This window comes from Gloeophyllum trabeum, assembly GCF_000344685.1.
Source record: "Gloeophyllum trabeum ATCC 11539 unplaced genomic scaffold GLOTRscaffold_00016, whole genome shotgun sequence".
Taxonomy (NCBI): domain Eukaryota; kingdom Fungi; phylum Basidiomycota; class Agaricomycetes; order Gloeophyllales; family Gloeophyllaceae; genus Gloeophyllum; species Gloeophyllum trabeum.
The window spans coordinates 715557-742653 of record NW_006920425.1 but is presented as its reverse complement, the minus strand read 5'-3'; the positions used below and the strand labels follow the sequence as shown (position 1 = coordinate 742653).

General features: G+C 57.5%; 12 protein-coding genes across 12 annotated transcripts in view; 5 read left to right on the top strand and 7 right to left on the bottom strand.

The window, feature by feature from the left end:
- Window positions 1-66: 66 nt before the first annotated feature.
- On the bottom strand, window positions 67-647 carry GLOTRDRAFT_133260 (uncharacterized protein; the record flags this gene model as incomplete). Its single annotated transcript, XM_007872165.1, has 1 exon — window positions 67-647. A coding segment is annotated over one exon (581 nt), but the record flags the coding sequence as incomplete, so codon positions are not given.
- A 3141-nt stretch (window positions 648-3788) lies between these two features.
- Window positions 3789-4577, bottom strand: GLOTRDRAFT_133259 (uncharacterized protein; the record flags this gene model as incomplete). The annotated part of the gene is made up of 1 exon (XM_007872164.1): window positions 3789-4577. One exon carries the CDS (start codon window positions 4575-4577, stop codon window positions 3789-3791), a length of 789 nt encoding a protein of 262 aa, XP_007870355.1.
- A 621-nt stretch (window positions 4578-5198) lies between these two features.
- Window positions 5199-6129, top strand: GLOTRDRAFT_133258 (uncharacterized protein; the record flags this gene model as incomplete). Its single annotated transcript, XM_007872163.1, has 2 exons — window positions 5199-5566; window positions 5646-6129. 2 exons carry the CDS (start codon window positions 5199-5201, stop codon window positions 6127-6129), a joined length of 852 nt encoding a protein of 283 aa, XP_007870354.1.
- Window positions 6130-6943: 814 nt separating this feature from the next.
- On the bottom strand, window positions 6944-8750 carry GLOTRDRAFT_133257 (uncharacterized protein; the record flags this gene model as incomplete). Its single annotated transcript, XM_007872162.1, has 5 exons — window positions 6944-7123; window positions 7178-7337; window positions 7372-7994; window positions 8250-8452; window positions 8567-8750. 5 exons carry the CDS (start codon window positions 8748-8750, stop codon window positions 6944-6946), a joined length of 1350 nt encoding a protein of 449 aa, XP_007870353.1.
- Window positions 8751-9797: 1047 nt separating this feature from the next.
- GLOTRDRAFT_49224 (NADP-dependent dehydrogenase) lies at window positions 9798-11003 on the bottom strand (the record flags this gene model as incomplete). Its single annotated transcript, XM_007871993.1, has 6 exons — window positions 9798-10029; window positions 10107-10158; window positions 10217-10381; window positions 10441-10453; window positions 10513-10824; window positions 10887-11003. 6 exons carry the CDS (start codon window positions 11001-11003, stop codon window positions 9798-9800), a joined length of 891 nt encoding a protein of 296 aa, XP_007870184.1.
- A 470-nt stretch (window positions 11004-11473) lies between these two features.
- GLOTRDRAFT_96531 (uncharacterized protein) lies at window positions 11474-13889 on the bottom strand (the record flags this gene model as incomplete). The annotated part of the gene is made up of 5 exons (XM_007872161.1): window positions 11474-11667; window positions 11702-12111; window positions 12680-13719; window positions 13774-13811; window positions 13865-13889. The coding sequence occupies 5 exons, from the start codon at window positions 13887-13889 to the stop codon at window positions 11474-11476; spliced, it is 1707 nt and encodes a 568-aa protein (XP_007870352.1).
- Window positions 13890-15063: 1174 nt separating this feature from the next.
- Window positions 15064-15525, bottom strand: GLOTRDRAFT_133253 (uncharacterized protein; the record flags this gene model as incomplete). The annotated part of the gene is made up of 3 exons (XM_007872160.1): window positions 15064-15097; window positions 15156-15266; window positions 15329-15525. The coding sequence occupies 3 exons, from the start codon at window positions 15523-15525 to the stop codon at window positions 15064-15066; spliced, it is 342 nt and encodes a 113-aa protein (XP_007870351.1).
- A 3030-nt stretch (window positions 15526-18555) lies between these two features.
- GLOTRDRAFT_81480 (uncharacterized protein) lies at window positions 18556-19912 on the top strand (the record flags this gene model as incomplete). Its single annotated transcript, XM_007872159.1, has 4 exons — window positions 18556-18701; window positions 18877-18958; window positions 19143-19523; window positions 19603-19912. Coding segments are annotated over exons 1-4 (891 nt in total), but the record flags the coding sequence as incomplete, so codon positions are not given.
- Window positions 19913-20087: 175 nt separating this feature from the next.
- GLOTRDRAFT_112496 (uncharacterized protein) lies at window positions 20088-20414 on the bottom strand (the record flags this gene model as incomplete). The annotated part of the gene is made up of 1 exon (XM_007872158.1): window positions 20088-20414. A coding segment is annotated over one exon (326 nt), but the record flags the coding sequence as incomplete, so codon positions are not given.
- Window positions 20415-22768: 2354 nt separating this feature from the next.
- Window positions 22769-23740, top strand: GLOTRDRAFT_133251 (uncharacterized protein; the record flags this gene model as incomplete). The annotated part of the gene is made up of 3 exons (XM_007872157.1): window positions 22769-22996; window positions 23057-23209; window positions 23276-23740. The coding sequence occupies 3 exons, from the start codon at window positions 22769-22771 to the stop codon at window positions 23738-23740; spliced, it is 846 nt and encodes a 281-aa protein (XP_007870348.1).
- Window positions 23741-25689: 1949 nt separating this feature from the next.
- Window positions 25690-26478, top strand: GLOTRDRAFT_48937 (uncharacterized protein; the record flags this gene model as incomplete). Its single annotated transcript, XM_007871963.1, has 1 exon — window positions 25690-26478. A coding segment is annotated over one exon (789 nt), but the record flags the coding sequence as incomplete, so codon positions are not given.
- Window positions 26479-26544: 66 nt separating this feature from the next.
- The window catches only part of GLOTRDRAFT_15264 (uncharacterized protein), a gene marked incomplete at both ends in the record, with an annotated part of 2188 nt that continues 1635 nt past the window's right edge, over window positions 26545-27097 (top strand). Inside the window, one exon of the mRNA XM_007871948.1 lies at window positions 26545-26799. Within this exon, the coding sequence (XP_007870139.1) occupies window positions 26545-26799 (255 nt within the window). The remainder of the gene's footprint in view (window positions 26800-27097) is intronic.

The following is a 27097-nucleotide window of genomic DNA, read 5'->3' as shown; positions in this document are numbered from 1 at the left end:
GTCCACATCGTCCCAGTCCGCGTCCAATGTCCTCCTTGTCGTCGACGGTGGGGGTCGTACGCGTACGGGATGAGCCCGCGCGGGTGGGTGAGCGAGCCGGAGGGGTACTTGGAGTCGGAGGAGATGGAGAAGACGGAGTCGCCGGAGCTGGAGATGACCGAGTCGCGGTTGCTGCCGCCGGCGAGGGCGCGTGGCGGGGGGAGCAGCTCGCCGTTGTCGTCGTCGCTCGCGAGGCGGTAGAGCAGCATGGACCCGCGCTGGCCGGTGAGGACCTGCGAGTCCTCGCTCGCGATGCGGGTGAAGAGCATGCTGCCCGCGCGCGAGACGGGGCGGGAGCGCGGCTGGGGCGGGGGCGGAGGGGAGGCGGGGTGGTTCGGGTTGAGCGGGGACGAGACGAACGCGCCGGAGGAGAGCGAGCGCTGCGGGGGGCGGTCGGCGGCGGGGAGGAGCGGCTGCTCGACGGACGGCGAGGGCGGCGGCGGCGGGTACGCGGCGCTGGCGCTGGTGGTGGTGGTGGTGGTGGCGCTCTGGCTGCCGCTGGGCGTGGACTCGTCGGACGAGCCGGACAGGGGCGACGTCGAGTCGGAGCGGCGGCGGCGATCTTCGTCGCTGCCGGCGCCGTCCTGGGCGGGCCAAGAGGCGGACATGCTGGGCGTCCGTACGGTGAGAGGCGGGAGGAAAAGAGAGAGAGGCCGGCGGGCAGGGCCGTGTGGGAGGTGTCAAGTGTCGCTGGCCATCGGCGTGCAGACGGTCAGTACAAATCGGGCGGAATTTCCGGGAAAATGGCAGATCCGTGGCGAAGCGTAGCAACCTCGCGAAGCAATGTGACTTCGCTTTATGTAGAAGGGGGTTTACAAGAAATACTCTTCACAACTGAATCTTCGTGCATGTGTATATTTCACCTGAAACTAGATGTCCCCAATATGGCCCCGTCTCGACTGTCCCTTTTTTTCTTACCTTGGGTTCAGCTGTGGCTGTAGGTTTAGCCTGAAGGTGGAACTGTAGACTGTTGTAGAGGATCAAGAAATCTCCAGGTGATGTGGCACACAGAATTGGAGGGGAGGGGTCTATACGGCAAGCGGTGCACTAAGTATAAGACTCTCTAAACCACTGCAGCATGAATACTAAGTATCGCTTGCTGCTTCAGTAGAATCACGGCTTAAATGAGGAGGAATGAAGAGAATGTGCATGTTATAGCTGAGAAAGTCTCTGCGGGTAGAGTCTTCACCACAAACTTGACCAGCACTCGGCTTCTGCTGCTACGCGACTACACCACCTCGCTTCATCACCACTCCGCCACGCTTCGCCACCACTCCGGTTCCCTGTCAATCTAGGCGCCCAGTCCAATCTCCTCATGGAAGTCGTCCGTTCATTAGTCCAGGTAACACAGACAGGTATCGACTCGTCTACTCGACATCTCCGTGCGATGCTGCCCCGCCCGAGTAAAAGCCCTTCCATCCCCGACTCGCGCTGGCATTGGCAATGCGTAATAGTTGCGAGGTTACACGACACGAGCACGAACACGATGGGAACGCCCTGGCGTCCGTGAGTGTCGCAAGAGCACTTATAGCACGCCCGCAGTCGACGTACTCACCTGTGCTTCGCGAAGGTACGTCCTCGATGTTGGTATCACGCTCATAGATAGCATTGATCCGAGGAGCTTGCACGTTGCGACATATATAGGCTGTGCATCAATAATTCGGATCTACGCTGTGCACCCCCCGCCCTGACGCCGACAGAAACCTCCGTCGTTTATTCTGTTCATCTCCCAGCTAATGACAAAACGATAGAGACTGTACTTTTGCGATGCAGTCTCGGTGACAGAAAAGGACCCCGCCGACACATAGAAAAGATAGGCCTCGCAGTCCACAGTCAGCGTCCATGGCGTCTTTCCACCGGATTTGGTGCCTTGTCTGTCAACCGGACTCCAGCGCGATTCTGCTAAGAGTCTTTGTGTTGTCAGCGCCCAGCCGCTGATACAACATCGTACTCCCCATCGAAACCTTGTCTATTCGTCGGTGAGGCCAGGTGTACACCGCCCCGTCTACTACTACCGACACGCTTACATTCGATCTCATCCCTAGCCGCATCCGAATCCTACGCTCTCCATCGCGCGCTTCTCTTCAGCATGAAGGAAGCGTGAAATGTAGTCGGGCCAGCGCTGCAAGGTCACGCTGGCGTAGCGCCTCTGCGCACTACTTACATTTTGACAGAAGTTACACTGGCCCCGGCGCGTGCGTTTAAGCGCCCGTCCTCCGGCTTTGACTGGTACCTTTCGAAACATGCATGATCCTGCTCCATCGCTTTCTCGCCCTGCCAAGCGAGCGCGCATTGACTGCTAGTACGTCTGTAGGCGGCGCAATTTGGTATACGACACCAGAACTGCCTTCTACCTACAGCTATTTGCAGATATAACGACACTTGCCGCCCTGGGGAATTTTCATATACGAGGCGAGGAGTGCCGCGCCTTCAGCTCCTTGGATAGTCCAGGTGACATTTGTGGCTGCGACACATCCTCTCGCTGACTTAGCGAGCGCCCATCCCCAAGGCGAGCTCGCATACACAACTTCCCGGGCCGGGAAGTGTCAGCATGTCAGCAAATAGCTATAATACCTGAACTGCACATTCGTTCGCCCCCCCCCCTCGCTGTCTCCCACTCGGCTAGGACATCCTGGCAGACGCGCACCTTCCTCGCGCTCAAGGCGCGATAACCCTCACCGACGGCCTCCCAGCTGACCCTACCACTCCCGCCCCCTCCCGCTCTCTCCCGCCTCCTCCATCCCTGCTCCGGACTCGACCCCCGAGGAAGATGAGAATCGATTAGCGAACGCGCGTTCATATGCGGTGAGCACAGCAGACGTGGTGTCACGGCCGTACGCGCCCTGGACGCTGTAGGTGGTCTCGCCGTTTCCTCCGCCGAACCTCCCTCACCCACCCATCCAAATTCCCCCAGCACGCACGCAGGTCCGAGTCTCTCCGCAATCGTCGCCCCCCTCCAGTCGGACATCCCGCTCAGCACTCCCCGATCTCCATCAGAACCCGCCACACGTCCCCTCACCACGCACTCCTCCCGCCCCGCCCCCCGCCGTGCCTCTGGGAACCGCACTTTCCCCCGCCTCGGCCGCGAGCCTGAGACGCAATGGGCCCGCGGTCCACACCGCCACTCAGTCCTCATTCGTCACTCCGGCGTCCCCGCGGCGGTCGGCCCCCACTCCCCTCTCACCGCAGCCGCCCCGCCCCCGCTCCGTCCTTTACGCGCGCGCAGCGATTCGTCCCGTCTCGTGTGCCTCCACGCGGGTGCCGTCCAGCGCCTCGTCCTCCCGTACGTTCCTCCATCTTTCACTAGCACTTCCCCACCTCGGGCTCGGGCGCGCGGAGGAGGGAGGTGCGCTCGTCCGGCATTAATCAAATACGTATTATTCAGAGACCGGGACTATGTAGTAACACGACAATCTAATAGCATGGATGGCTATCGGATAGTAGATACGAAGAAAGACGAGGATAGATATACATATTATACGACGCCAGGAGCGGTCGCAGAAATCCACACAAGAAGGGCGTGGAAGAAAGAGATTGACCATCAGGTACCGGTATGGTATATTATGGTAGCGTAAGCAGAATAACGGGGACCGCAACTCCCAGAAGAGAAACGCGAGATTACCTCACCGCAGCGACGCGCCAGTCAATATACAGATGCACGGAGCGCAGGAAACCAACCAAGTTCGCACACAAGAACGTATCCCAGACGAATCGAAGAAAAAACACAACCCACCGACCACAGCGCCCCCTCACATCCTCTCGACGACGACACCGGCCCGCACCTCCCTCTCCCACGCGCTCCCCACGGCAGGCTCCCTACACGCCCCGCGCGTCTTCTCCTTCCCATCCTCCCCGGACTGCGTCGCAGGCGGGAACGCGGCGCTGGCCTTTGGGACGCGGAGCAAGCGGAGGCGCGCCAGCGCCGGGAAGGCGGCGAGGTCCGCGGGCGCGGGCGGGGCGTAGAGGAGCGTCAGCGCGCGCACGCTGGGGAAGCGCGCGCGGGGCGCCAGCGGGGCGTGCAGCGCGAGGGACCGCAGGCGCGGGTAGCGCGCGAGGAGCGCCTGTATGCGCGCGGGGTCGCCCGCGGCGTCGACGTGCGCGGGCGCGGGGACGAGCGCGGCGACGGCCGCCGGCGCGAGCGCGGGCGCGTTTTCGGGCGCGCGCGCGAAGAGCACGGTGAGCCGGCCGTGCGCGAGCAGCGCGGTCTCGTCGTCGTCGTCGTCGTCGGCGGCGGGGCGGAGCCGGGTGTACGCGGCGAGGTCGCAGCAGGCGGCGAGGTGCACGTGGCGGAGGCGGACGCGGCGCATCGTGGCGCGCCACTGGCGGTCGACGCTCGCGAGCGCGGCGTGCGTCGTCCAGCGGACGGACTTTGCGGGGCGGGCGAGGAGAGAGGAGCACGGGGGCGGGGCGGGCGAGGGCGGGAGCGCGCACCAGACGAGTGTGAGGACGTGCTCGAGGAGCTCGTTCGGGAGGCGCAGCGGCGGGCGGGCGGGGATGTGCATGGACGCGAGGATCGCAGCGATGTCGGGGGGCGACATGCTGACAGCGCAGAGGCGGCGGTGACCTGCACCGGACTGCTTATGAGCGGCATGCACGCTAAATTTGTGACGTCAGCGTACGCCCAGATCTGCGGTTATGCTCCCGCGATCTGGCGTCGTTCATGCGATGGGCGTGACAGTCACCGCGATGGGACGCCTGCTTATCCGATGCGTCCACGAGTCCTCGGAGGAAGCGCAGTGCCCGGCATAAAGCTGGGCCACACTGGATCGTCGATGCGTACGCACGGATGCGTCCAAGGGAACGCTGCAAGTGGCGTCCACGCGGGTTCTTCCATGAAAACAGGAAGCTACGTCTCACTTTAACTTGGGCTCGGAACACACGCGCTTGTCTCTGCATTAGGAACATACTGCGCAGACTCGGAACGGGGACCTGCCGCGTTGACCAACCCCAGGCACTTCTGCTAAGGATTTATGGGGGTTGAATTGGCGCGCAAATATGGAGCATAATGTAGCAAGTCGTGTTTACGTCGAGAGCACGCCGCTGTCCGTGGCCCCGTTGGCGGAGAGATCCAGGCTTGCACCAACTCTGCGAAACCACCCATCCAGGAATGTTAGTCGTTTCACAAGGATGACGATATGAGGCGAGTATCGACAAGCGTCATGTCTGGACCCGCACTCCCGCCACTCCTCGCCATCGCACTTCCTTCGTGCCGCACCCACCCGCACATGCGCCCATCCCCGCGAACGCCACCCCGAATGCCCGCTGCGCAGATATACTCTTATCGCACGGCCGCCGCTACGCACGGGATCGCTCGCAAGTACTCGAGACTGCACGCCCGGCTTCCAGCGAGGCCAGCGCCACCCCGCGCTGTCTCTACAAACCACCAGTACATCCCTGGCCGCCCGCCTAACCCCAAGGCGCCCCGCCATCCGTCCGCCACCCTTCACCCATCTCTCCCAGCGCACCCGCCGAATACACCCAACCACCCTCCTCTCCGTTCCCCCCCGCGCGCACACACTACCCGCCCGTACGCGCACTCACCGCACACGCCTGCTTACCGCTTCCTCGCGCTCGTTTATCCCTCCCGTTCACTCGCTCGCAAGCAGCGCAAAATCGCCGCATGCCCTCCCCGCCCAGCCACAGCGCGCGAGTCCATATCCCCGCATCCCGGGCGCGCACTCCCGCATGACCACGATTTCCAGTTCGAAACACGGACACACGCACGCACCATATCCACGGCTCGCGCTGCAGACCCCATGGCGGACGCGCACGCAGCCCGGACCACCCGCGGATGTCGATGTCCTCGCCCAAGCCCGACTTCCGGACGAGCGCCGACGCTGCCCTCGCCTCCGTGTCAAACGTGGCTCGCTCCCGTCGTTCTCGTTCACCGACACAGCTCCCAACTCCGTAAGGACATGTCCAGCCGGCGACACGAGGGACTCCGCCCTGATAGTCGTCCCGACCCGGGGCGGGGCGCGGTGGACGAGACGGCGAGCCCGGCGCGGCGCGGCGCGCCTGTATGTGCCGGCGGTAGATCCCGGATTTGCGGACAAGGACGGTGACACGGGCTATGGATGGATGGAGGCATAGCATACTCGCTGCGCGAGACAGGGACGGAGAGCCAGGATGGTTTCCCGAAGCTCGGTCCGGTCGGAAGATCCACCGCATCCGGGCACCTGCCACGAGGGGAGGGGCGCAGTTTGCATCCCCGAGGCCGCTTGCGCGCGCTCGGGCGGCAGGTGTACTGTACACGGGACACACACCCGTTTCGCGATCCGAGGCAGCGTGCATCCCCAGCGCCGCTCTGCCAGTTCGACTCGTAACTGGCGCGCAACTGCTCACTCACTAGATTCTGGTTTGTGTTGGCGCTCTATGCTGTATGCGACGGACCGGGCTTCCTTCCTGTGCGTATTCTCGGTTCCAAAATTTATGCAGTCGCCGGGCGTATTACTAGTATTAATGACACGGTCCGGGAGAACACTGCCATCTTTCTGAGCTGGTCGCATAAGCACTTGAATCCCCGACGCCAAGTACTGCATGTACTCGGGGCCGCTGTCGTCGTGTCTCGTAACTTCTCCAGACGGAGACGGCATTGTCGGAGACTGGACAAATTTAGCAGACGCTCGGAGCGAGACATGTTGGCGGCGCTGGGCACAACTCTGCGCGTATGGTGTATTGTGGTGGCTTCGACTTGGAGTTAGCCGAAGATTCAGGTTTCACAAACCATTCATCCAACACGATGTCGCGCATACCGCATTGTGGTTCCGAACGTCCGGGCTCGGACTCGAACAACGGGACTGACGATTCAACGACCTCGCCGTCATGTTGTTGGACACATCAACAAGGTCTCCACTGATCGGTCATTGACCATCAAAGCGGGTCCGCTAGGCTCCCGATATCCAGTCTATGCTTCAACGAAATCGCCCTCCTCTATCTCCGTCCGGCGCGCCGCCAACTCGTCCCGGTCCCACGTACAGCTCACAAACCTCCCGCCCAGGTAATCCTCCGAGCCACTCGTCAGCCGCACGAGCGAGCGGCGGGCGATCTCCACCTTCTCGTCCAGCGTTCGCGGCCAGGACGGGTGCTGTGTTTCCACCATCAGCGCGCGCCATCGCAGGAGACGAGAAGAGACACGTACGCTATTAATATGCGCCCGGGGTGGGCCGAGAACACCTTCACGCCGTGCTCTCTCGTCGGCCACCAGATCAGCGCGGGGATCAGCATATGCCGTTGGCCGGGACGCACCGGCGTGTGTGGACGCGGCGAAGCGATTGATTGCGTGTTTCGACATGTGGTACCTGCGCCCCGAACGACGCCACCAGCACTGCGTACCAAGCTGTGCACGGTGCAGTGGTGAGGACGGTGAACACACCCCCTGCGGCGCATGGATGGCCACACTCGTCGTCGCCTGTCTTGCAGAACGCGCTCGCGGATGTTGACATGCAGCCTGGGTTCGCGCTCGGGATGGGTCGCTCGCGACACTGCCAGCCCCCGACGGAGGACCACCACTCCTCCGGATCCGCGTCCCCGATCGTCCTGAATCTCTCCATGTACCCAGCGTTCGCGAGCACAACGTCGATCCTCCCGAACACCCCGACGCACGTCTTCGCGCTCTCGCCCACCGCCCTCTCATCGGTCACATCCACCGCGCACGACTCGACTGCCGCAGATGGGGACGCCTCGGCGACAGACACAAGGGCGTCCGCCGCTCGCGCGGTGATGAACAGCCCGCGCGCTCCTGCCCGTGCGTACGCGTACGCCGTCGACTCCCCGACACCACAGCATGCCTGCCCGTAGGATGGAAAGCAGACACGCACCCCTGTGATATACCCCACGTTCCCCTGGGCGGCATCGTCCAGCCGGGAGTCCGACTCGATTCCGGGGTCCCGCGCGGGCTCTGCCTGCCTGGCCGCTGTGTAATCAAGCTTGTGCTCATCATCATTGCGCGATGTGGCCTTTTGAAAAGCAATACAGTGAACGCCACTGGCGACTCACCACAAAGCTCAATCCTGAACATCCATGTTGATAACCTACTGTGTATTGACGAGCGGCTGCAATCTTCGAACATTCTAACAAAGCCTATGAAGTATAACCCCAGCTCAATCCTGAACATCCACGTTGATAACCTACTGTGTATTGACGAGCAGCTGCACTCCTCGAACATTTTAACAAAGCCTATGAAGCACAACCCCATGCTCCTTACACGCCACCTCCTCCACGTCCCGCCCAACGACCGGCCCTTGATCACACCGGACAGCGATCCGCCTCCTCGGCCCCTCCCAAAAGCGCGCACGCAGCGCCTTTGTGATACCCCACTTGCGGATCTCCTGGAAGACGCTGTAAGACCCGTTGTCGCACATGCACCCCGCGTGCGCTCGGAGCACGATCGTCTCCACGCCCACGGGCAGGCGGCCTCCAGCGGGAACACGAGATTCAGCCCGAGGCGGGTGATGTTGGGTAGCGCGCGAGCGCAGCGGGGTCCGGGATGCTCACAAAGTCGACGGAGCGGATGTGCGGGAAGACGGACGGGGGGACCGCGGATGCAGTGACGTCTCTGCGTGCTTCGTGGGGTATGTAGAGGCGACCATCAAGCTCGCATCAGAGCCGCAGAGCGACGTGAGGCCATTGGCGTGGTAGTGTGACACGAAATCAGTGACGTCCACACTGAATGAGCGGATGTCGAGATGTTGGCAACTGGAGATGAGGGCCATGATGGCGGAAAGTGAGAGAGCGTGCATGCGTGGTTTGGTGCAGGAGGGTCTGGATATGGTGACGGTAGATTTCCAGGTCGCAGCAGTCCAGAATATATACGTGTTGGAAGTGCACCGCGTGCGTAATGTCTCGCCACTGTCGATTCACGCAGGTTAGTGTGCGGTACAGGTGCCAGGCGGGTGATTCGGTCGGGGTATCCTCGGCGCGAGGAAATGTTGGTAACGGCGGGGGAGCAGAGCACCATGCTTGGGTAATGATCAGGTCGGCAATTTCAGCAGGGATGAGCGGACGGGGAGATGTGGAAGTTCGATAAGTTGATGCGGTGGGGCAATGTGGACATGGTGTTTGACGCAATCGATGCGTACCCCTCTGTGAAGTCACTAGCCACTAGTCACTGGCCATCAGAAGTACACTTGACTCGAGCTGGCAGCCTGAGCGTCACTGAAATGAAGAGGGAACGTTTGGGGCACGGGACTGATACACGTGGGAATCGGATGACCTTGCGAGTTGTTCCGGGGTACTCAGCCATAAAGCTCTCGTCATGACCATACTCGGTCAATAAGAGTCAAAGGCTACATACTCGAGGTGGACACGACGGGTCTTCTGAAGTCATCCCTACCGAACCTTGTATTGCAGATGCAGGTTCCCGTTCTCGATGAAGCCATAGAGCTCTCCTTCTGGCAAGATCTGTGAACAGCAGGCCCGCATGAACGTCCTAACGCGAGTATCTGTACATCTGCATCCCCGGGTGTACCGCTCGGACTGCGTGATGAAGCCTAGCGTGCGGTCTTCTTGACTGCCAAAGAGAGCCTTCAACAGGAATGGCGCTTCTATTGATGGGACGTGCATCGACCGAACGATTCTGGTACTGTCTCGAAGTCAACGAGGCTTGTGTCACATAACACCTGCTCCATGCTTTGTTTCCCGCCCTCCCACCTGGAAAATCTGTCTTGAGGAAGCACTCGCACTCTTTTCGGATTCCTAGCTCTCCCACTACGTATATCTAACATATGAGGACAGTGGCACGACACCATAAAGCAGGGGTGTTACAACGCCTCCGCCAGGCTCCCGATGTCAAGCCTGTTCTTCAAAAGGTCGTCCTCCTCAATCTCCTTCCGCCTCATTGCCAACTCATCAAGATCCCACGTACAGCTCACAAACCGCCCACTGAGATAGTCCTCCGTTCCACTGGTCAGCCGTACTATCGAGTGGCTGGCAATTTCCACTTTGTCATGGAGGAGGGGCGCAAGCGAGGGTTCGCTCGATGCTAGCACGGTCCTACAACACCGCATCGCAGATGCATGTATGTGAACTTCGTTCAGACTAGCTCCAAGAAGGTTGACACGGGGACGTACACAATGCCACCCGGGTGCGCCGAGAATACTTTGACCCCTGCAGCGCCGTACTCTGTCGGAACAAGACAGCTGTAATGGGGCATATACGCTCTATCAGCGATCGGACTCACCGACTTGGATGAACTCGGCCAAGCGATTCATCGCATGCTTCGACGTCTGATAGCCGCTCCGCCCGGGGATTCGGGCTTGCGCTCCCAGAGACGACACGAGAACGACGTAGCCCTTGGTGGCCACTAGATGATTGATAGTGTGGTGAACGACGTTGAACGTCCCCCCTGTATGTCCATTCGGTCATCAATACCCTTCCCTCAGGACAGCCGGGACCACCGCCTACGTATGTTGACAGTCTAGACGTACCTCCGCTCAAACACTAAGCGAATAGCGAGGACGCAGCGTAGCGGCTCACCATAGTCTTCCACCACTCATCAGGGTCCTGCTCCCCCACCCGCAGCCGCTTCTCCAGGTACCCCGCATTCGCGACGACGATATCGATCCTCCCAAACCTATCAAGGCACGTTTTCACGCTCTCGCCAACCGCCTTCTCGTCGGTGATGTCTAGCGCATACGGTTCGACGATGACGGACCCAGATACGGAGTGCTTCCGTGTCGCCTCTGCGACGGACACCAGGGCGTCCGCCGAACGCGCGGTGAGGAACAGCCCCCTCGCACCCGCCTGTGCGTATGCGTAGGCTGTGGCTTCCCCCACTCCGCGGCTGGCCTGGCCGACGCAAGACACGATGGTTTCAGCGTATTCCAGTAAAGCAGCAACACGGTACGCACACCGGTGATATAGACCACCTTGCCCTTCGCAGCGTCCTTCAATCGGGTACTCAAATCGATCCCCGGGTACACGTCCTTGTGTATCGTCACGGCGGGGACTTCTGGGTGCGGAGCCATATCGGACTAGTATGAATACGTAATCGATTCAGAAGGTATTCGCGCAAGTTATATGCATCCGCTACCGTGTTCGTTAAGGTCGGACTGCGACGCAACACTCAATGACAAGTCCTGCGCAGGTGACTCGGACATTTATAAGCAGGCTATGAATACCACAGTTGTTGTTCAATCGAGGCTAGCAAGGTCAGAAATAGAATCCCCTCCGCAAACAGCCTGGATCATGAGTCAGGCAAGTCGCTCATTATCGGCAATTCCTCTCTGTGTGAGCTGACTCTGCCAAACCTTACCTGCGCTCGCGACCATTCCAAGGAGCCGAGTCTGCACTGAAAGCGGTCATTCATTAAATTTACCTGCTGCAAGAACATCCGTCCGAGGGCAGTGTCGAATACTTGGACCGTGTATCCTGCGGGTTAGTCCTCATTCAGAACGCTGCTTCCGGTTCTGTCGTTTATTAGATGGGCGACCCAGCATCATTCATCACCCCACCCCAGACGCTCTAGTACGATCCCATGCTCCTTACACACCTCCATCGCCGTGCCCCACCCCAGCACCTCCATGTCACTGCACTCGACCAGAATCCGCAGGGGCGGCCGAGCCTCCCACAAATCCTCTTGCAGCGCCCTCTCGATCGCCCAATCGTACACCGCCTCGCCCTCGTCATGCCCTTCCCACCGCGGATAGCGCTAGACGCCGAGCACCATCGTCTCGAGCGTGGGAGGGAAGTGTTGCCGCAGCCGCGGTAGCGAGAGCGAGGCGGAAGCGGAGCGTCGCGCGGTGCGGCTTGATGTCGATCGCGGCGGAGGAGACGTTGGGGAATGCCGGCTGCACTACCGAGGCCGGGTTGTCCAGGTCCGCGAGAGCCTCGTCGTAGTAGGCTGCGGGAGGGACGGTGCCGTCGATGGAGGGCCCCGAGGCAGACGCCGGTGTGCGCCCCGCGAAAGTGCGATAGGAACGGGACGATGTCGGACACAACGCTAGACAGCGATAAGTGGGGACGAGAGCCATGAGCGCCTCTGGAGATACCGCGTGGAACCATTCGCCGGTTTTCTCCCTGAGCGGCTTATGGCACAGCGAGAAGAGCGCGTGACGCGTTGGCGTGCAAGTGGCACTAACACTCGATGTTGATGAGCACGCGATCGATGATACCGCGGGATTAGCGGTTCACCCCAGATAAGTCGTCGTAGAGTAGCCACCGCTCGAGAGTCAGTTGCTAAGGGCAATGGATGTTCGCAGAATGTTGGGAATAATCATCACTTGGATCACCTAGTGCACGCCAGACAAGCGTGAAAACAGCACGAGGAGCTCGGTCGAGTATGGAGCGTCGAAAGGCGTTAGTTCCATTGCCAAAGTTCGTGGAGTGCGCACTCATCATAACGGGTCTAGGAAGTGACATCAGAACTGGCAGATGGAGGTTACAAACAGCGAAACGAAACCGGAAGGGGGGCCTCATATACTAGTAAAACGCAAGGAGGGGTCAGACAAAGGCACAAAGGATGAATACCACCACGGTGTGAGCACTAGGGTGCACATCCCGGCGAATAAGCACAGAGATAACCCTTTTCACGTTCAGGGTCCAACCGTAGGTTCCAGTCGATCTCAGCATTATACATACCCTCCCTAATAGCCCATGAATCAGTTACCTTCCATTCGGTCGCAAGACACCCCTCTAATAGTACAGCCGCCGGAACTCGATTTCGCGCTCCCTGCACGCCTCCGCCTCCGCATCCCACCCGTCGTCGAGCTTCTCCTCGGGCGTCCTGCCCTCCAGGGGCCAGCTGACGGCCTTCCCCTCACCACACTCGATCAGCATCCTCCTCCCGTCCTGGCCATGCCAGAAGCCGCAGCGCAGCGCACTGACGATCTCCCACTGAAACAGCAGCTCCATGGCGGGGACGCCCGTGATCCTGAAGTCGGGGAACGTCAGGGCGTGCAGCACAAGTGTCTCGAGCGTGGGTGGGAGGTGGTTGCGCAGATACGCGAGGTTGAACCCGCGGTGCAGACGCAGGCAGGTGATATTCGGGAAGTGGCAGAGCGCGACGGGGTCCGGCTCGCACATAAATTCGACAGAGCGGATGTTCGGGAAGAGAGGTTCGACGGCTGGGGGCAGGTAAGGGGTGTTAGTACATTGAGATAGCCGTTCTTCTTCCGGCGCAAGGTCAAAGGGCCACCCGTCTAGCGCTGTCCCAAGTCGGAGGGATGTCAGCCCGTTGCGGTCGTAATGGGCTAGCATTGCCGTGATGTCAATATCCTCTGTTTCGACATCCAGGGAATTGCATGCCGGGATCAGGTTTACGAGGCGGTCCGGGGTTACGGGGTAGTGGAGAGCGTCGTCTGTGCAGTACGGAAGGGGGAAGAATGCAACCTTGAGCGCACATTCCGCCGTGCGCTCCAACGCACGAGCGTTCTCCTTGATATGAGTGTAGTACTCTTCAAAGTCGCAGCATCCTTGAATGTAGACGTATCGGAAGTGCACGTCGTAGATGATGTCGCTCCACTGCCGGTTGACGAGACGGAGAGCGTAGTACAGCTTCCAGGCAGGAGCTTGAGGACCAAAGTCATCCAAGCACTTGCGCGAGGACTTCCGCTGAACAGAGCGCCAGGCGTCAGTGATGACTATCTCAAGCAGCTCGGCGGGGAAATCCAGGGCAGGTCGAGGAGTAGAATCCGCTATGCGAGATACATGAGTTAGGTCGGGGGATGACATGGTCATTGGTGGCTGTCGAACAAATAGCGCGTCAGCAAAGTAGGAGGACTGCATTGACAGACTCACAGTCGGCTCACAAATAATGGGACTTGCGTCGGGTAGTACTAGTAGCACAAGGACGATCTAGATACTGTATCAACACAGATGAGACGCCCACGAGCGAAGCCCTCGATATCGATCATGTGGGAAACACCTGAGGCTCGTGATTGGCTCATGGCAATTCTCTCGTCGGAAGTATTTATGGTGGGGGTCTATACGGCGTCTCTCATTATGGGCGCGTATGCGGAAAAGCACGATAGCGTGGATGGCGTTTCAACCGCTTAGCACTACCTTACAATTATATGCGAGCCGTGTATATTTATCGTCGCGGTGATTGCTAGGCCTCTTCTGGCACATCAGAGGTCGAAGAACAGCCAGGGGTAGCCACATCACGTAGCGCGTCGACAAGAATCCATAAGCACGCCCGTACTACTAGTAGTAATTTCCCGTGACGAGTGCATTGGCGGCTCTTGATACGGCCTGATCAGGGGACCATCACGCACAGCTGCAACTGATTGGCATTATCATGATCATGACCATGATCTGCGAGAATGCAAAACGCAGAAGAAAGAGGCGGGCGACAGGAGGAGGATTGTGCCGCCTTGGGCCCAATCTTGAATTTGTGTGAAAATACTGAAGGGGCAAATGGCGCGGTGCTCACCAGGTAAATAAGTCAACCGTCAGAATCCGTGCAAACACCCGAACTCGATCCCGTTCTCCTTATACGCCTTTGCATCCCAATACCACCCAACGACCTTCCCCAACCCACGCTCCCCGCACACAACCAAGATCCTCCTCCTCCGTCCTTTTCAGAAGCCCTCTTCCAACGCGCGAGGAATAGCCCACTTCATCAGCATCTCGATATTCGAAAATATCCACTCGCCTCCCACCAGATTCATATCAGGGAGGTAGTCCACGCGCAGCACAATCGTCTGGAGGTTGCGCGGCAGATGATTGCGCAGGCATGACAGCGGGAACGGGAGGTTTAGCCGCAGGCACCCTTAGGTTCGGGAAGCGGGCCAGTAGCCCGTTTATCGACGTGGGACTGGTCCGCTCCTGACGCTTGTTTCAACTAGTTGTATAATGGTGCACCCTACCGCAAGAACGTCACTATATCGCAGACAAGCAGACGTTTCATATTTTTGAGCGCGGTCGTAGGTGTTATACAAGTTGTCCTAATTCAGTCTCCAACCTTTTTTGTGCGCTTTCTCACCTTTTATCGGAAAGGAATAAGAGACGGGAATATGAACGTTGTCGAGCAGGAGCTCTCCTGCGGTGCGCGGACGAAGAATTATGCCGGGTACCTTGTGGGTGGTTTTATGCACCCTCAGACGACCTGAGGAATGCAAGCCTAAAGGTCTCATTTCAGTATTCCCGGCTATATGGTAGGATGTCATGCAGGAACTCACCCCAACGTCTTGGCCAGGAACAAGCTGGCAAGTGAAGGTAGTTCCGGAGACATCAGTGCAGCAGTCCTGGCTGCTGGAGCAGATGACGTTGCAGGTGGCTGGGGTGCATACCTGACCATGAGGGAAACATCCAACGGTGAGCCCACGAGGCCAAAGCAAGAATTGAAACAAACACGATGCTCACACCAAGGATTGAGATGCCGAGCGCGGAGACGCTCGTGCATGCAGCGCCTGCGCAGCACCCTATTGCAGGAGTGCAGGCCTGCGCCAGGCAACTGAGTTGACGAGCTTCGTGGGCGGCGGGGCTGGCTACCGTCGCGCCGACGTAGGTGACAACGACGGCGAGCTTGGCGAGAGTGAAGAACTGCATGTTACTAGAAAACAATGAGAACTTTGCCGACGAAGAGGTCAGTTGGCTTACTTGATTGCGATGGGTGTTGAGAGCGAGTACTGATGCAACTTGCTCCGACTCCTGCTCCTTTTATGCAGTTTTGGGAAGCGGTAACAAGCTGTCCCTCGCCTCCCATACCAGCTAGCCTCAGAAGGCCTGCGGTCATGAGTTGCTATTAGCATGGGGCGGTTCCATTTTCCACGTTAGTTTAATCTTCTTCGACAAGTGCAATATATTCATTCCGTCCCTAGGTCCCCAAGACCGTGCCACTCTTTTTTATTCCTATAGAGACCGACCACTGTTCCTGTTACGTGGAATTGCTGCATTTTCCATTACTTTATCCCGAGTAAATGAATTCAAGACACTGCTCGGATCAGCGAACAAGTTTGATTTGGTCATTGTACGTATCATATTTTGCCTGCCCTCCATTTGGAGTTGGGAGGACAGCAAATCAAGTCTGACAAACTAACTGACTCTCATAGACGAAGTGTACCCAAGACAGATTGGACATGGATTCGGGCATGGTCATGCAATAAACGTTGTGCAGAGTGTGAGCGTTGGAGGCGGAACTGTCAGTTTGGCTCTACGCCCTGACTTACATTCGCATTCCATCATAGAAGCTCTATAGATCGATCCGCTGCGTACACTCGCCAAGCTCGAATTCCACGAATTCGAATTAATGGGGACGCTTGAGGTCTCCTTTGGTGGCGCAACCCTCAAGTACTCCTCAACGACAGGACCGGCGCCCTTCACCATATAGGGACGTCAGCATGACGGACGCGCCAATAGCAGTGTTGCATAGTCTTCTCCCAGTTGAGCAGCTGATTTATGCGGTGACTGTATCTGTCGTAACTTCCTGGCAGCTCATCAATGCGTATTTGACATCGCCGTGCTGCCGGCTCACGCTGTCGTCCTTGTTGTTTTGAATCACCGTCAGCGGTAGAAAAGTGAGTGAGAATCTTGGCGACTCAATGACCACAAGAAATACTGGCTAGCATGTATATTTCTTACTTGTGCATTCACCTTAAACTGTGCTTGGAATTGAAACCTGAGTCCGCTTCGACTGGCAACCACGTCACTAAGCGCACGTGGACTGGCTTATTGGACTATTCTCGTTTTACTCATCTTTATAACACTTCTTGCACGGGGCTGGTGGGATGTATGATTTCCACCGAGTCAGAAAGGCTCGCACATCACATGTGGAGAGAGCAGGGTTCGGCGTGCACGGTTCGGAAGAGTCAGCAGATGGACACGGGGTCTATAGCAGCAAAGACAGTATAGCCCTACTTGCGCCACATAACGGTACGTATAGGATCAGAGCTTGCAGGCAGTACCTTCCGAGCTAGGCCATCAGTCAAAAGGGAAGGGTCTGAAAAGGCTGAGCATCAGACTTTTCAGACGCGTCAGACTCTGCTCGACCAATCACATTGCGCGAAATCCTTTCAGCGCGTCAGACCTTTAGAACCTCGATTTGGGTCGTTCAGACCCTGTATTGATACAACCCTAGCAAGACATTTTGTGCACTTTGTGTATGGGATACAATACATTATTGAATACAGAAGTAAATTACAACCAGTGGACCCAACACTTCACCCCTGCTCAATTGCTATACCTGGATCAAAAACACATTTAAACATTTAGACCTTCAGACCTTTCCCTTTTTCCTGATGTATAGTTTATATGAAGTATCTGGGGCGGGACTGTGACACGACTGTCACTTGATAACGTCAGGAGAAGGCCGTCAAGCGGTACCTTTCGCTCCTCGCAGTTATATTCTTGCAATGCCGAGACTCCAGTCATTAGCTCCTGGCTTTCATAATTCTTACATGTCGGAGGACTCGGAGTGCTGCTACTTCCGACAACACCTTTCCACACTCGAAACCCGCTCATTATTACCGATAAGGCAGCCCTAACCCTAACCTGCCCTCTGTCATAGTTTAGTCAATAGAGCTTCCTCGGTGGAGTATATACCACGAATCCTTATTCTTGGAATATTGAGCTGCTATTCCAAAGCTCAGACGCTGGGGACGGCAAAAGACCCGGTTTGGAGATGATGTCGTCGACATCTTGCCTTTTCTAGCCATAAGCGCTCATTTTGTCGCCTTTCTAGGCAACTTTCGTGGTGCAGTGCTGCCCGCCGTCGTAATTGCGGAGCGGACGCCTTATTCCAAACCAAAGCTTAGTCTAGTCCTAAAATTCGCTGGTATTTCTTCCGCCGAATATGCTCCAATATGCGACCCTCATTCTCTCTACAATTGTCTCTAGTGGAACAGAGCGGGATATCTATCTATAGGCCCCTGTCTCCGTAGAAGGAGCTCTCCACCCAATTGACACCGTTACCAAGCCTTCTTAGGCTTGTGACTGGCACCAGGAAACGCATCTCACCTATGACTCCCTGTTTTGGTTTCCCCTGTCTATGTTGACCTATCCGACCTCCATAGACCTATGGAGGACTATGTTACAGACTGCGCTTCGATTCGGTCGCCTTGACCGTTACACTGTACTGTAGAACGCGTCCGCTGTGGGGGACCGCGTTTTGTACGGGGGGCTCGTCTGACCGACAGCACTGCATCGTGGACAATGTACCCCAATCACTGCAGTCTACTAGATGGTAGAGTGTGGTGGCAGGAGAGCGTGGTGTTACAGCCACTGCACTCCGCTGACACAAGAAGTCACACTCGTCGCTCCGTAAACTTCAGACGTGTGTTACGATTTCACCAATGAGGTTGAATATTATTGTCCTTGAGAGGATTATACACACCGCCGCATAGCCGTCTGTTCTCGTCGTCATTTCATTTGGCACGACCCTTGAGCTCAATGGGCAGCACGAGCGTTTCAGACCTAACCTTAGGCGCCGGCCAGATGCCGCGGGTGGCGCCGTCGGGATGCCATTGCCAAAGTAGGATAACGAGCGCAGCACCTCCATCGCATGCCAGCACTTTCGCTGTCGCAGTAACCATAATTCTTTAGACGACTGCCCGCCACTCGCTGTATATGACGGTTGCACTTCAGGGTGCTTAACGACACGGAAATATCATGTTCAAGTCGGCGGCGACCAAGATCGCGCACAACTCGACGCTGCCGGGGTTGGCAGGGAATAATGAGTTGAGAACGCTGCAAGACTTGATTATAGCGGAGAAGGCGGTTATGCACTCGTACGTATGGTCGAAATAGGTAGCGCTGCAATGACTGATCACAGCTTTACATCCGCCCCCCCGCCGCACCTCCCGGGAATTCTGTTTTTGCTGTCTCATACCACTTTCAATGCTCGGCCAACACGATCCGTTTCACGACTCCCGTTTCGCGGGACTCAATTTGGGGGATTAACAGGCTGGACAGACTGACGAACGACTTTGCAAAGGCAGTAGATGCATTACGGAGCTGGGGTATTGGTGAAGGAGAGGATCTAGGCGTACGTATTATGTCCATGCATCATCCCGCATCCTGACCTGTCGCCTGCCTTGCGGTCACCTCCAAAACCCTTATGCGTCCTATTCCCTTGCATATTCGCTGCCTATCATGCGTCCACCTTCCATTGGCTTCTGTGTTCTTATTAACCTCCATCGACGCCATCACGCCGAATCCGATATATACAGGACATTCTCTCCTCCAGCGCCTCCCTCCTCCTTCACTTCTGCAACACCATCTCACACCTCTCCTCGCACACCCAGACCATCCGCACACACATGAAATCCATCCGCACGCGCGAAGAGGCCCTGCTCGCGCTTCAGCGCCGGCACCGCTCGCTCCAGTCCAAGTGCGAGTCTGCGGACAAGAAGCTCAGCAAGATGAGCCCTGAGAACAAGAACCTGCAGGCGCAGATGTCGCTGATCAACCAGTTACGGGAGGAGATCAGGGAAGTCGAAGGAGAGATCATGGCGGAGGAGGCGGCGCTGGGGGACTACAAACGCGCGCAGGCGAAGGAGTGGATGGGGATCCAGTTTGGCGGGCTCGGGGAGGTTGGAGAGGTTTCTGTGGTGCGTCTGTTACATTTTTTGTTAAATGTGCTGTCGAACGTCTCATCTGAATTGTACTATCGCTATATACCCTGTCTAGCTTATAGCCTACTACGGAAAACTCCTCATCGAATCCATGCCCCTCGAGCGCACCGACCCCGGCCTGCCGCGGGCCATGTACACTGGGCACGAACAAACACGCTCTATAGCTAACGAAGCGGACGAGGCCATCCGGCGCGTCGAGTATACCCCCTTTCCGTCCAACTCTCTTCCTTCTCTGCCTATCTCAAATCATTCAAATGCCGCGGGACCAGCAGATCGCTACAGCACGCAAACGCCCGAGTCGAGCGGTAACGCGCCGAGCACGATATACGCGCCGTCGCCGCTCCCGCCGCCTACGCACCCGAGCGCGCTCACGTCTTCCCCGCCGCCGGGCATGCCCGAGCCGTCGTCGGTAAGGCTGAGCGATCCGGGGTTCATGCCGCCGCCCTCGCACCCCGACACCGCCAACAGTGGCACCACCCAGTCGTCGTCGCGCTTCGCCCCGTCGGGACTGAGCTCGGAGTCGCGCACCGATAATTGGAGCCTGGAGCCGATCCAGACGGGCGGCGGGCTGGGGCTGGGCGACTTGCTCGGCGGCGGCGGGAGGCAGGGGATGGATGAGTTTGGTGTTGGGTCCGGTTCGAGCGCGGGGCAGGCGCAGACTGTTTCGGGCCCGTCCGGGTCGAGCGGGGGCAGTCGCGGAGGGAGGTTCGCGACGTTCCCGGTGAAGGGGCGGAAGAATACGAAGGATGCGGATAGGGATAGGGAGCGGGAGAGGGAGAGGGAGAGGGAGAAGGAGCGAAGGAGCGAGGACGCGCCCAGCGTGGAGGGCCTGCCGGCGTACACGCCCATGGACCTCAACCTCGGGTCGGGGCTGCAGGCGGAGCCGTTGCATCTTACCCATGATGCTGCTGCCAATGCCAGTCGGGATAGTAGAGCGGAGGAGGATGATAACGTCGAGCTAGCGTATATGTCGCCGACGCAGGAGAGCCCGCTGCCGAGCCCCATGCACTCGCGGTTCGGCGCGGTCAGCGAGGGTAACGACGGTGGTGCCGGGGATAGCGGGGAGAGGGGTTTAAGTGTACACAGAGCGGACAGAAGAATTAGGTTCAAGAGCGGGGCGACGGATATCGACGAGGCGATGGAGAGAAGGGAGGAGGCATCGCGCGTGGCGGAGGCTGTGCCTGGTGGGTCTTCCTCTCACTTCCGGTTGATTAACCCTGTGTACTAATCCAGATGCAGAGCCATTACCAAGTCCGCATGAACAAGCTTCGCAACCTCCACCGCCCCCGCCCCCGCCACCGGCGCAAGACCAGCCCCCCGAGCGCATGCCCACCCCGCCGTACCCCTCGCAGCGGGAGCCCACTGACGAGCGGGCCCTAAATGCCGCTGCCGCGCGCGAGATTAGTCGGGAGATGGACGCGCTGCTGTTTTCGCCGCCCGCGCCTGGGCCTGGGCAGTCGAGGGGCACCGGGCCTTCCTCGCCAACTATCGGCAGAGTGCCCGCGCCTAATGAATCAAGAGAAGGTGGGCTCCTGGATGCAAGGCAGGAAACTCAGAGCCAGCGTGCACCGTCTCCACTTGTACCGCCCGCGCCGCCGTTTGCGGCCAATTCGCCGGGTGTGGGGCAGATGAACTACGGGGAGGCTCAGAAGAGGAGCTTGGATCGAGAAAGGAGGGAGAGCAGCCCGCCGGTGTCGCCAAGAGCGGGGCAACCGCTCCCCGCGATACCCCAGGTGCCGCCGCCGCCTACTATCAACCTGCCCAGTCGCTCGGGGTCCCCCGCGCTCTCGAGCACGACCACGACGCCATTCCGCACGCCGCCGGAGTACCCGCGACCGTCGTACACCTCCCTGCCGAAGCCGAACCTCTCGTCGCTCTCGTCGAGCAACCTGACGACAGGCACGGGGGTCGGGTCGGGCCCGAGCTCGCCCCTCCTACCGCCTGCGCCGGGGACGAAGACGATCTCTGCGAGTGCGTTCAGAAGGCAGATGCGCAGCCCCAGCGCCGGGAGCACGGGTAGTGCGGGGATGGCAGATACGTCGCCGCTGAACTTCGCGAAGCGCTCGTTGCCGAGCTCGCCATACCCGCCCAGGGGACGCGCGGGCAGTGCGAGTTCGGGCGCGGACCGGGATAAGGCAGTCCCGGTGCCGCAGAAGGAGGGCGAGGAGGGGTTGGGGGGTGGGGAGGATTTGGACGATCAGTTTGATTATATCTCGGCGTATGTCAATGAGGGGCCCGATGAGGGGCAGGAGAAGCAGCAGGGGAGGAACGGGTATGGACAAGGGAGGTTTGCGACTAACTTGGAAGAGGGAGAGCTGAGGTAATTATTTGGAGGTGTATGCTTAACTTCCGTGTTCGTTGTAACGGAGTTGTAGTACCGGTGTGGTCGATATTTATTCGCCGTCTTGACCGTTAATGTACTCGATCATGTTTCACCCGATATACATCCCTGCTTGTATTGGTACGAATACTCGTCTGCGGCGCTTTGCAGGTCACCGGAAGTCAATATCAACTTACGGAGCCACGCTAATGGATCATCGAGCTCGACTTCCGCCTTGGGGCAGGGGCCTCATGTCCTGCTGTTCGAGCGCGTATCGGCGGTGAAATGACGGCAAGGTCTGCGTCGTCATTACTCCTTTCAAACGCACGTTCGTCCAGGCATCCACCAAGACATTATATCACTCAGAAGCTGTATAGGTTAGGACAGAATAGGAGACGGAAGGACGGAACCTGATAGGATAACTTGCATCCGAAACGCGGTGGCGCAGTACTGAGAAGAGCAGACGAATTGAGTGGTGGTAGCGATGGTCTAAGGAAGTCGAGGCGGAAGTACACGACTGCGTGAGTGGATATGCCCGATCGGCCAGCTCCTTAGGCGTTGAACGACACGGCAGCAGATAAAATGGTAGGCAGAGATAGGACTGCTACTCTGGAATAGACCACAGATCTTCCTTTGGTCATTGGTGGCTCTGGAGGCTAGCCCATGGGTTGGCCCTAAGAATGAGAACTCAGGTTCAAGCAAACGCTCACATTCCTCGGTCAAAAGCCTTTCAGGGTAGATCATTTACCGACATATGTAGCGCGCGGGATTAGAGAACATGTGCGAATCAGGAAGGGGTGAAAGTAACGTGACCTGTGGTCACACCAAGCGCGTCGGACGCTTCAGCCACATCTCTTACCTTTCATAACCACCATCTTTTGGGACAGGCACTACTCGACTCATGGAAGGACCGAAACTCGCGTACAAAGTGGACCCGGACCTTACCTCGGTCATCGAAGAAAAGCAAGATGAAACAATGCCGCCGGGCAAGACAGACACACGGGTCGGTGGCACGGTGAATGGTTCGGCCAGTGGCAAGAATCGAGGGGGCGAAAGGTTGTCGGACTTGAACGCTCGTATCGATGCTCTGAGTTTACACGATGGCGGCAGGATTGTGTCGTCTGAGAAGGTATGTTGTCCCTTGTACCATGGGCAAGTCGACCTGAACCAAGCACCTTTGGACGAATAGGAGGAAAAGCAGTCGCTCACGACTGCGAACGACATACCCGTCCTCCTAGGCGGATGGAAACTAGAAAGTGAGGCGGAGTACGCCAAGCGCATCGGCAGGGATGTGAAAGAGGTAAAAGAGGAGATGCGCCGGAATTTCGAGGAGCTCCTCGCTGTAAGGAAGTCTCTGCATCATAAGATGTGCAGGTCACTGAAAATAGGTTATTGAATTGTTCCCAAGACACAAGCCAAAAACCTACCTGGCGGTTATCAGCCATTCAACGTCTTCCGACCCCCTTCTCCCGTCAGAACCTCCCAGGACCCGCAGGTGGAAACAACCACAGCGGAAGAGAAACTGGAGCAGAATACCTCGTTGCCTGACGTGAACGAGAATGAAGTCAGAGACGACTCCACATCTCTCGACTCGGACGAGGACACAGAGTTCGAGCATTATGAGAACATCTTGCCACATGAAAGCCGTGGATGGGTCTCCAGGCGCGGAAGGGCCCAAAAGCCAAAATTATCAGCTCACAATAGACACGCGATCTCGCCGCTGGCCACACCGGATTCTGGCTTCCTCGCAGACCGTTCGGTCTCCGGTGGATGGGCTGCGATGAGCGATATGGAGTCAGACGAGACCCTTCCGAGTCTGACGGCATACATAAGAATACTGGAATCTTGCGAGTCGCGCAGACGGCGAGGGTAGCTGGAGGGTATCGGAGGGCCTGAATAATATATACAGCGATGTTTGTCCTTCGAGATGTTCCTCTGACCTGTATTGCTGAAGACTATCCTACCTTTGCGGAAAACGTAGATTGTCTTCACGTACATATAACAGTCGAGAGCGTTCGACTAGACTGAGAAAGACCTCCGAGCAACATTACGAGAGTCCACAAATCTGCACAAAAGCGAGTCGAAGTCGTCGTCGACTGGACCGGCTTTTGCCGAGAGCGCTACATCGTCGACGAGCGTCGACGTCGATAATCACAGCGACTATGAGCGACGACCTGCCCCAAATTTGCCCCACTCGGCCTGCAAGGAGCTCTACTTCTAAAGCAGTTCCTCATGAAGGCTGTTGCAGACGGTTCAACCATGCTGTATGCATCAAGTACCGCCGTACTTATTTCTGTTGCGGACTCGAGAGCGACACTGTTGACATCGACATCGACATCTGACCAGCGATCCATGCTTCGAGGTGTTACGGGATGAGACGAAGGTATCTTTACTTTCGCAGTGATATTATGTCTGTACGTTTGGTAGTATTGGCAGACCGTCTCGAGTGGGTCCAGCGTCTCCAGCGCCCAGAACTGGGCTTCCAACGCTGCCCTCCATCTACTATCCATCATGAGGCCGGTTCTTTGCTATGCTTTTACGGGGATGTTAGCTTTCGTCCGACGAAGGTCCAACGCGTACGTACGGCAGCGCTTGGGATAGAATGGCCACACGGCGCCCTTTCGTGCTTGACCCGGTGAGACGCTTGGTACGTCCCACATCTTGCCTGGTTTGACTGTGCTGCAACACCCCCATGATTGTGCGATTTCGGTCTGTGATCCCATTGTTCTCTTCTTCCGACGAGCCAGCTGCGGCATCGGAGTAGGGGCTGTTCGCTACAGTCCTATTTCCCATATCTCGCGCAGGTGAAACTCGCATATTCCTCTTAGATATTGAAATATTCATGCTTGCAATCTCAAGCACAGTATCACGAACATTCCGTCAAGGTCCTAACTTTTACATTTGCTTTTTTTACTTCTCGTCCGATTCTCTACCGTAGGCCTCGGTATCAGACATCAACACGGATGTAGACATTGTAGTGGCAAACAGGAGCTCACCATGCACGTACACGTGACTATGCCACATTCTTGATTCGCGATTTGGAAAGTGTAGCTGAGCAAGATGGAGTTTAGTTCTCAGTGACTGGTTTCCCACTACGATTTGATCCACTCATGACATCTAGCGTCGCTGATCCGTCTTTTCATATCGATAGTCTCGTCCCGGCTGTAGATGCTCGCGAGGTCTTGCTGTCGGGTTTCCGCCGCATCGAAACTGTAAGCCGCGCAAACAGTCATCTAGCATTTCGTTTTGTTAGGTCTGTCCTATGATTTATCTTATCTACAACTCTCTGGCGAGCGCGACTGAGTTGTTCCATTGGTGGATATCTGAGCGTATTCCCTCGAGCTGCCTGCTGGTATGCCAGTCATGGAATTCTACGACATTGAATCTCTTCCCTCCACGCTGTTCGCAAAACGCCACATGATCCAGTGGACGGTTGGAGGTATGTCCCAATACCTAACCAAAGTCCAAGGCATGCCTAAGCACATCGCCCAGGCCCTTGAAAAGCTGACCCGAGGCTTCATCTGGGAAGATGCAGCCCACCCTCCCATTGCCCTGGCCCATCTCTACAAACCCCGACGCCAGGGCGGTATCGACCTCCTGGACATAAATGCCAGGAACGAGGCCATTGAACTCACCTGGCTACGTGACTATCTCGACATCTCCCCAACTCGCCCGGCCTGGGCATTTGTCCTAGATTGCCTAATAAACCAATTAGCGCCTGAAGGGATTGCATCCGAGGCCCTCATGAATTCATTCCTGCAAAAATGGGACCCTCCCACACAAGGCCCCCGTGCTAATACCCTACCCCCATATACACTCACAATGCTGAAAACAGCTCGTAAGTATGGTGTAGCGTTTGCACCTGCAAAGCTCTCACAGGACCTTAAAACCCAACTCCCCGCCTTCTATCACCTCGGTGCAGCACCCCGTGCGTATGTTGCGCCCCGCATTGAATGCCTCATCCACAACCACCTGTCAAACGCCAAGCAAGTCAAACACCTACTCGTTCTCTCGGCCCGCCTCCGCGACAATCCAGGGCGGGGACGCCACAACCCCACGAAACGCTGCGCGTGTCCCGCTTGCGCGCTGGACCGGCGACATGGTTGCACCAACCCACACCGCTGCGCAAAAACTGCCGCTGCCATACTTCAATCTTTCTCAGACCTGACCAACATGTCAAATCGCCCTCACCCAGACAACTTAACTCTCACCCATCGCCGCCTGGAGAAAAACAAACAAGCCCATGCCGAACGGGGCACCATCACCTTTGACCCCACGCTAACGGCAAAGAACAGTCTGGCGGAATGCTTCCGGGTGTTCCTAGACCCAAAGACTGTATCCACCTCACCTGCATACCGTCTACGCACCCCTGCCACCGGCCTCAACCTCCCCCATCAACATATAACAGTCTACACCGATGGCTCATGCCTACACAATGGTAAGGCTAATGCACGCGCCGGAAGCGGGATCTACGTACGCCCCCATAGTCGCTATAACCGCGCAATTAGGGTACCAGGCCCAGACCAAAGTAACCAAGCCGGAGAACTTACTGCTATACTAGTTGCTCTACAAACAATCCCCACCTTCCGCCCAATAACCTTCATCACTGATTCGATGTACGTCATAGAAGGCTTGACTCGCCACCTAGGTACCTGGGAAGACCAAGGATGGATAAACATCGAAAATAGCACCCTCTTCCGTGCAACAGCATACCACTTACGAATTCGATCTGCTACCACAGCGTTCCAATGGGTAAAGGGCCATAACGGTGACCCAGGCAATGAAGCCGCTGATGCCCTAGCGAGGGAAGGAGCCGAAAAAGACCAGCCTGACGAGATAGACCTCACCGTCCCGGCAAACTTTGCCCTCCCCGGTGTGAAACTATCTGCACTCACCCAGCACCTCGCCTATGAAGCTATCCGAGCACGGAAAGTCGCCACCACTCAACCGCGCAAACATGCAACCTACAATATTTCCCGGATGCAAGATGGACTCCACGATGTAACGCACTCACTGGAACCAGCACCCCAGTTGTGGAACTCTTGCCGCAACCTAAACCTGCGACCACTAGTCAGACAATTTCTCTACAAGGCCATTCAAAGAGCGCACAAGATCGGGGACTACTGGCTCCCCATCGCGGGCTACGAAACCCGTGCCATATGCCCTACCTGTGAGGACTGCTCCGACAACCTAGATCACATACTGCTTGAATGTCTAACACCAGCCCGAG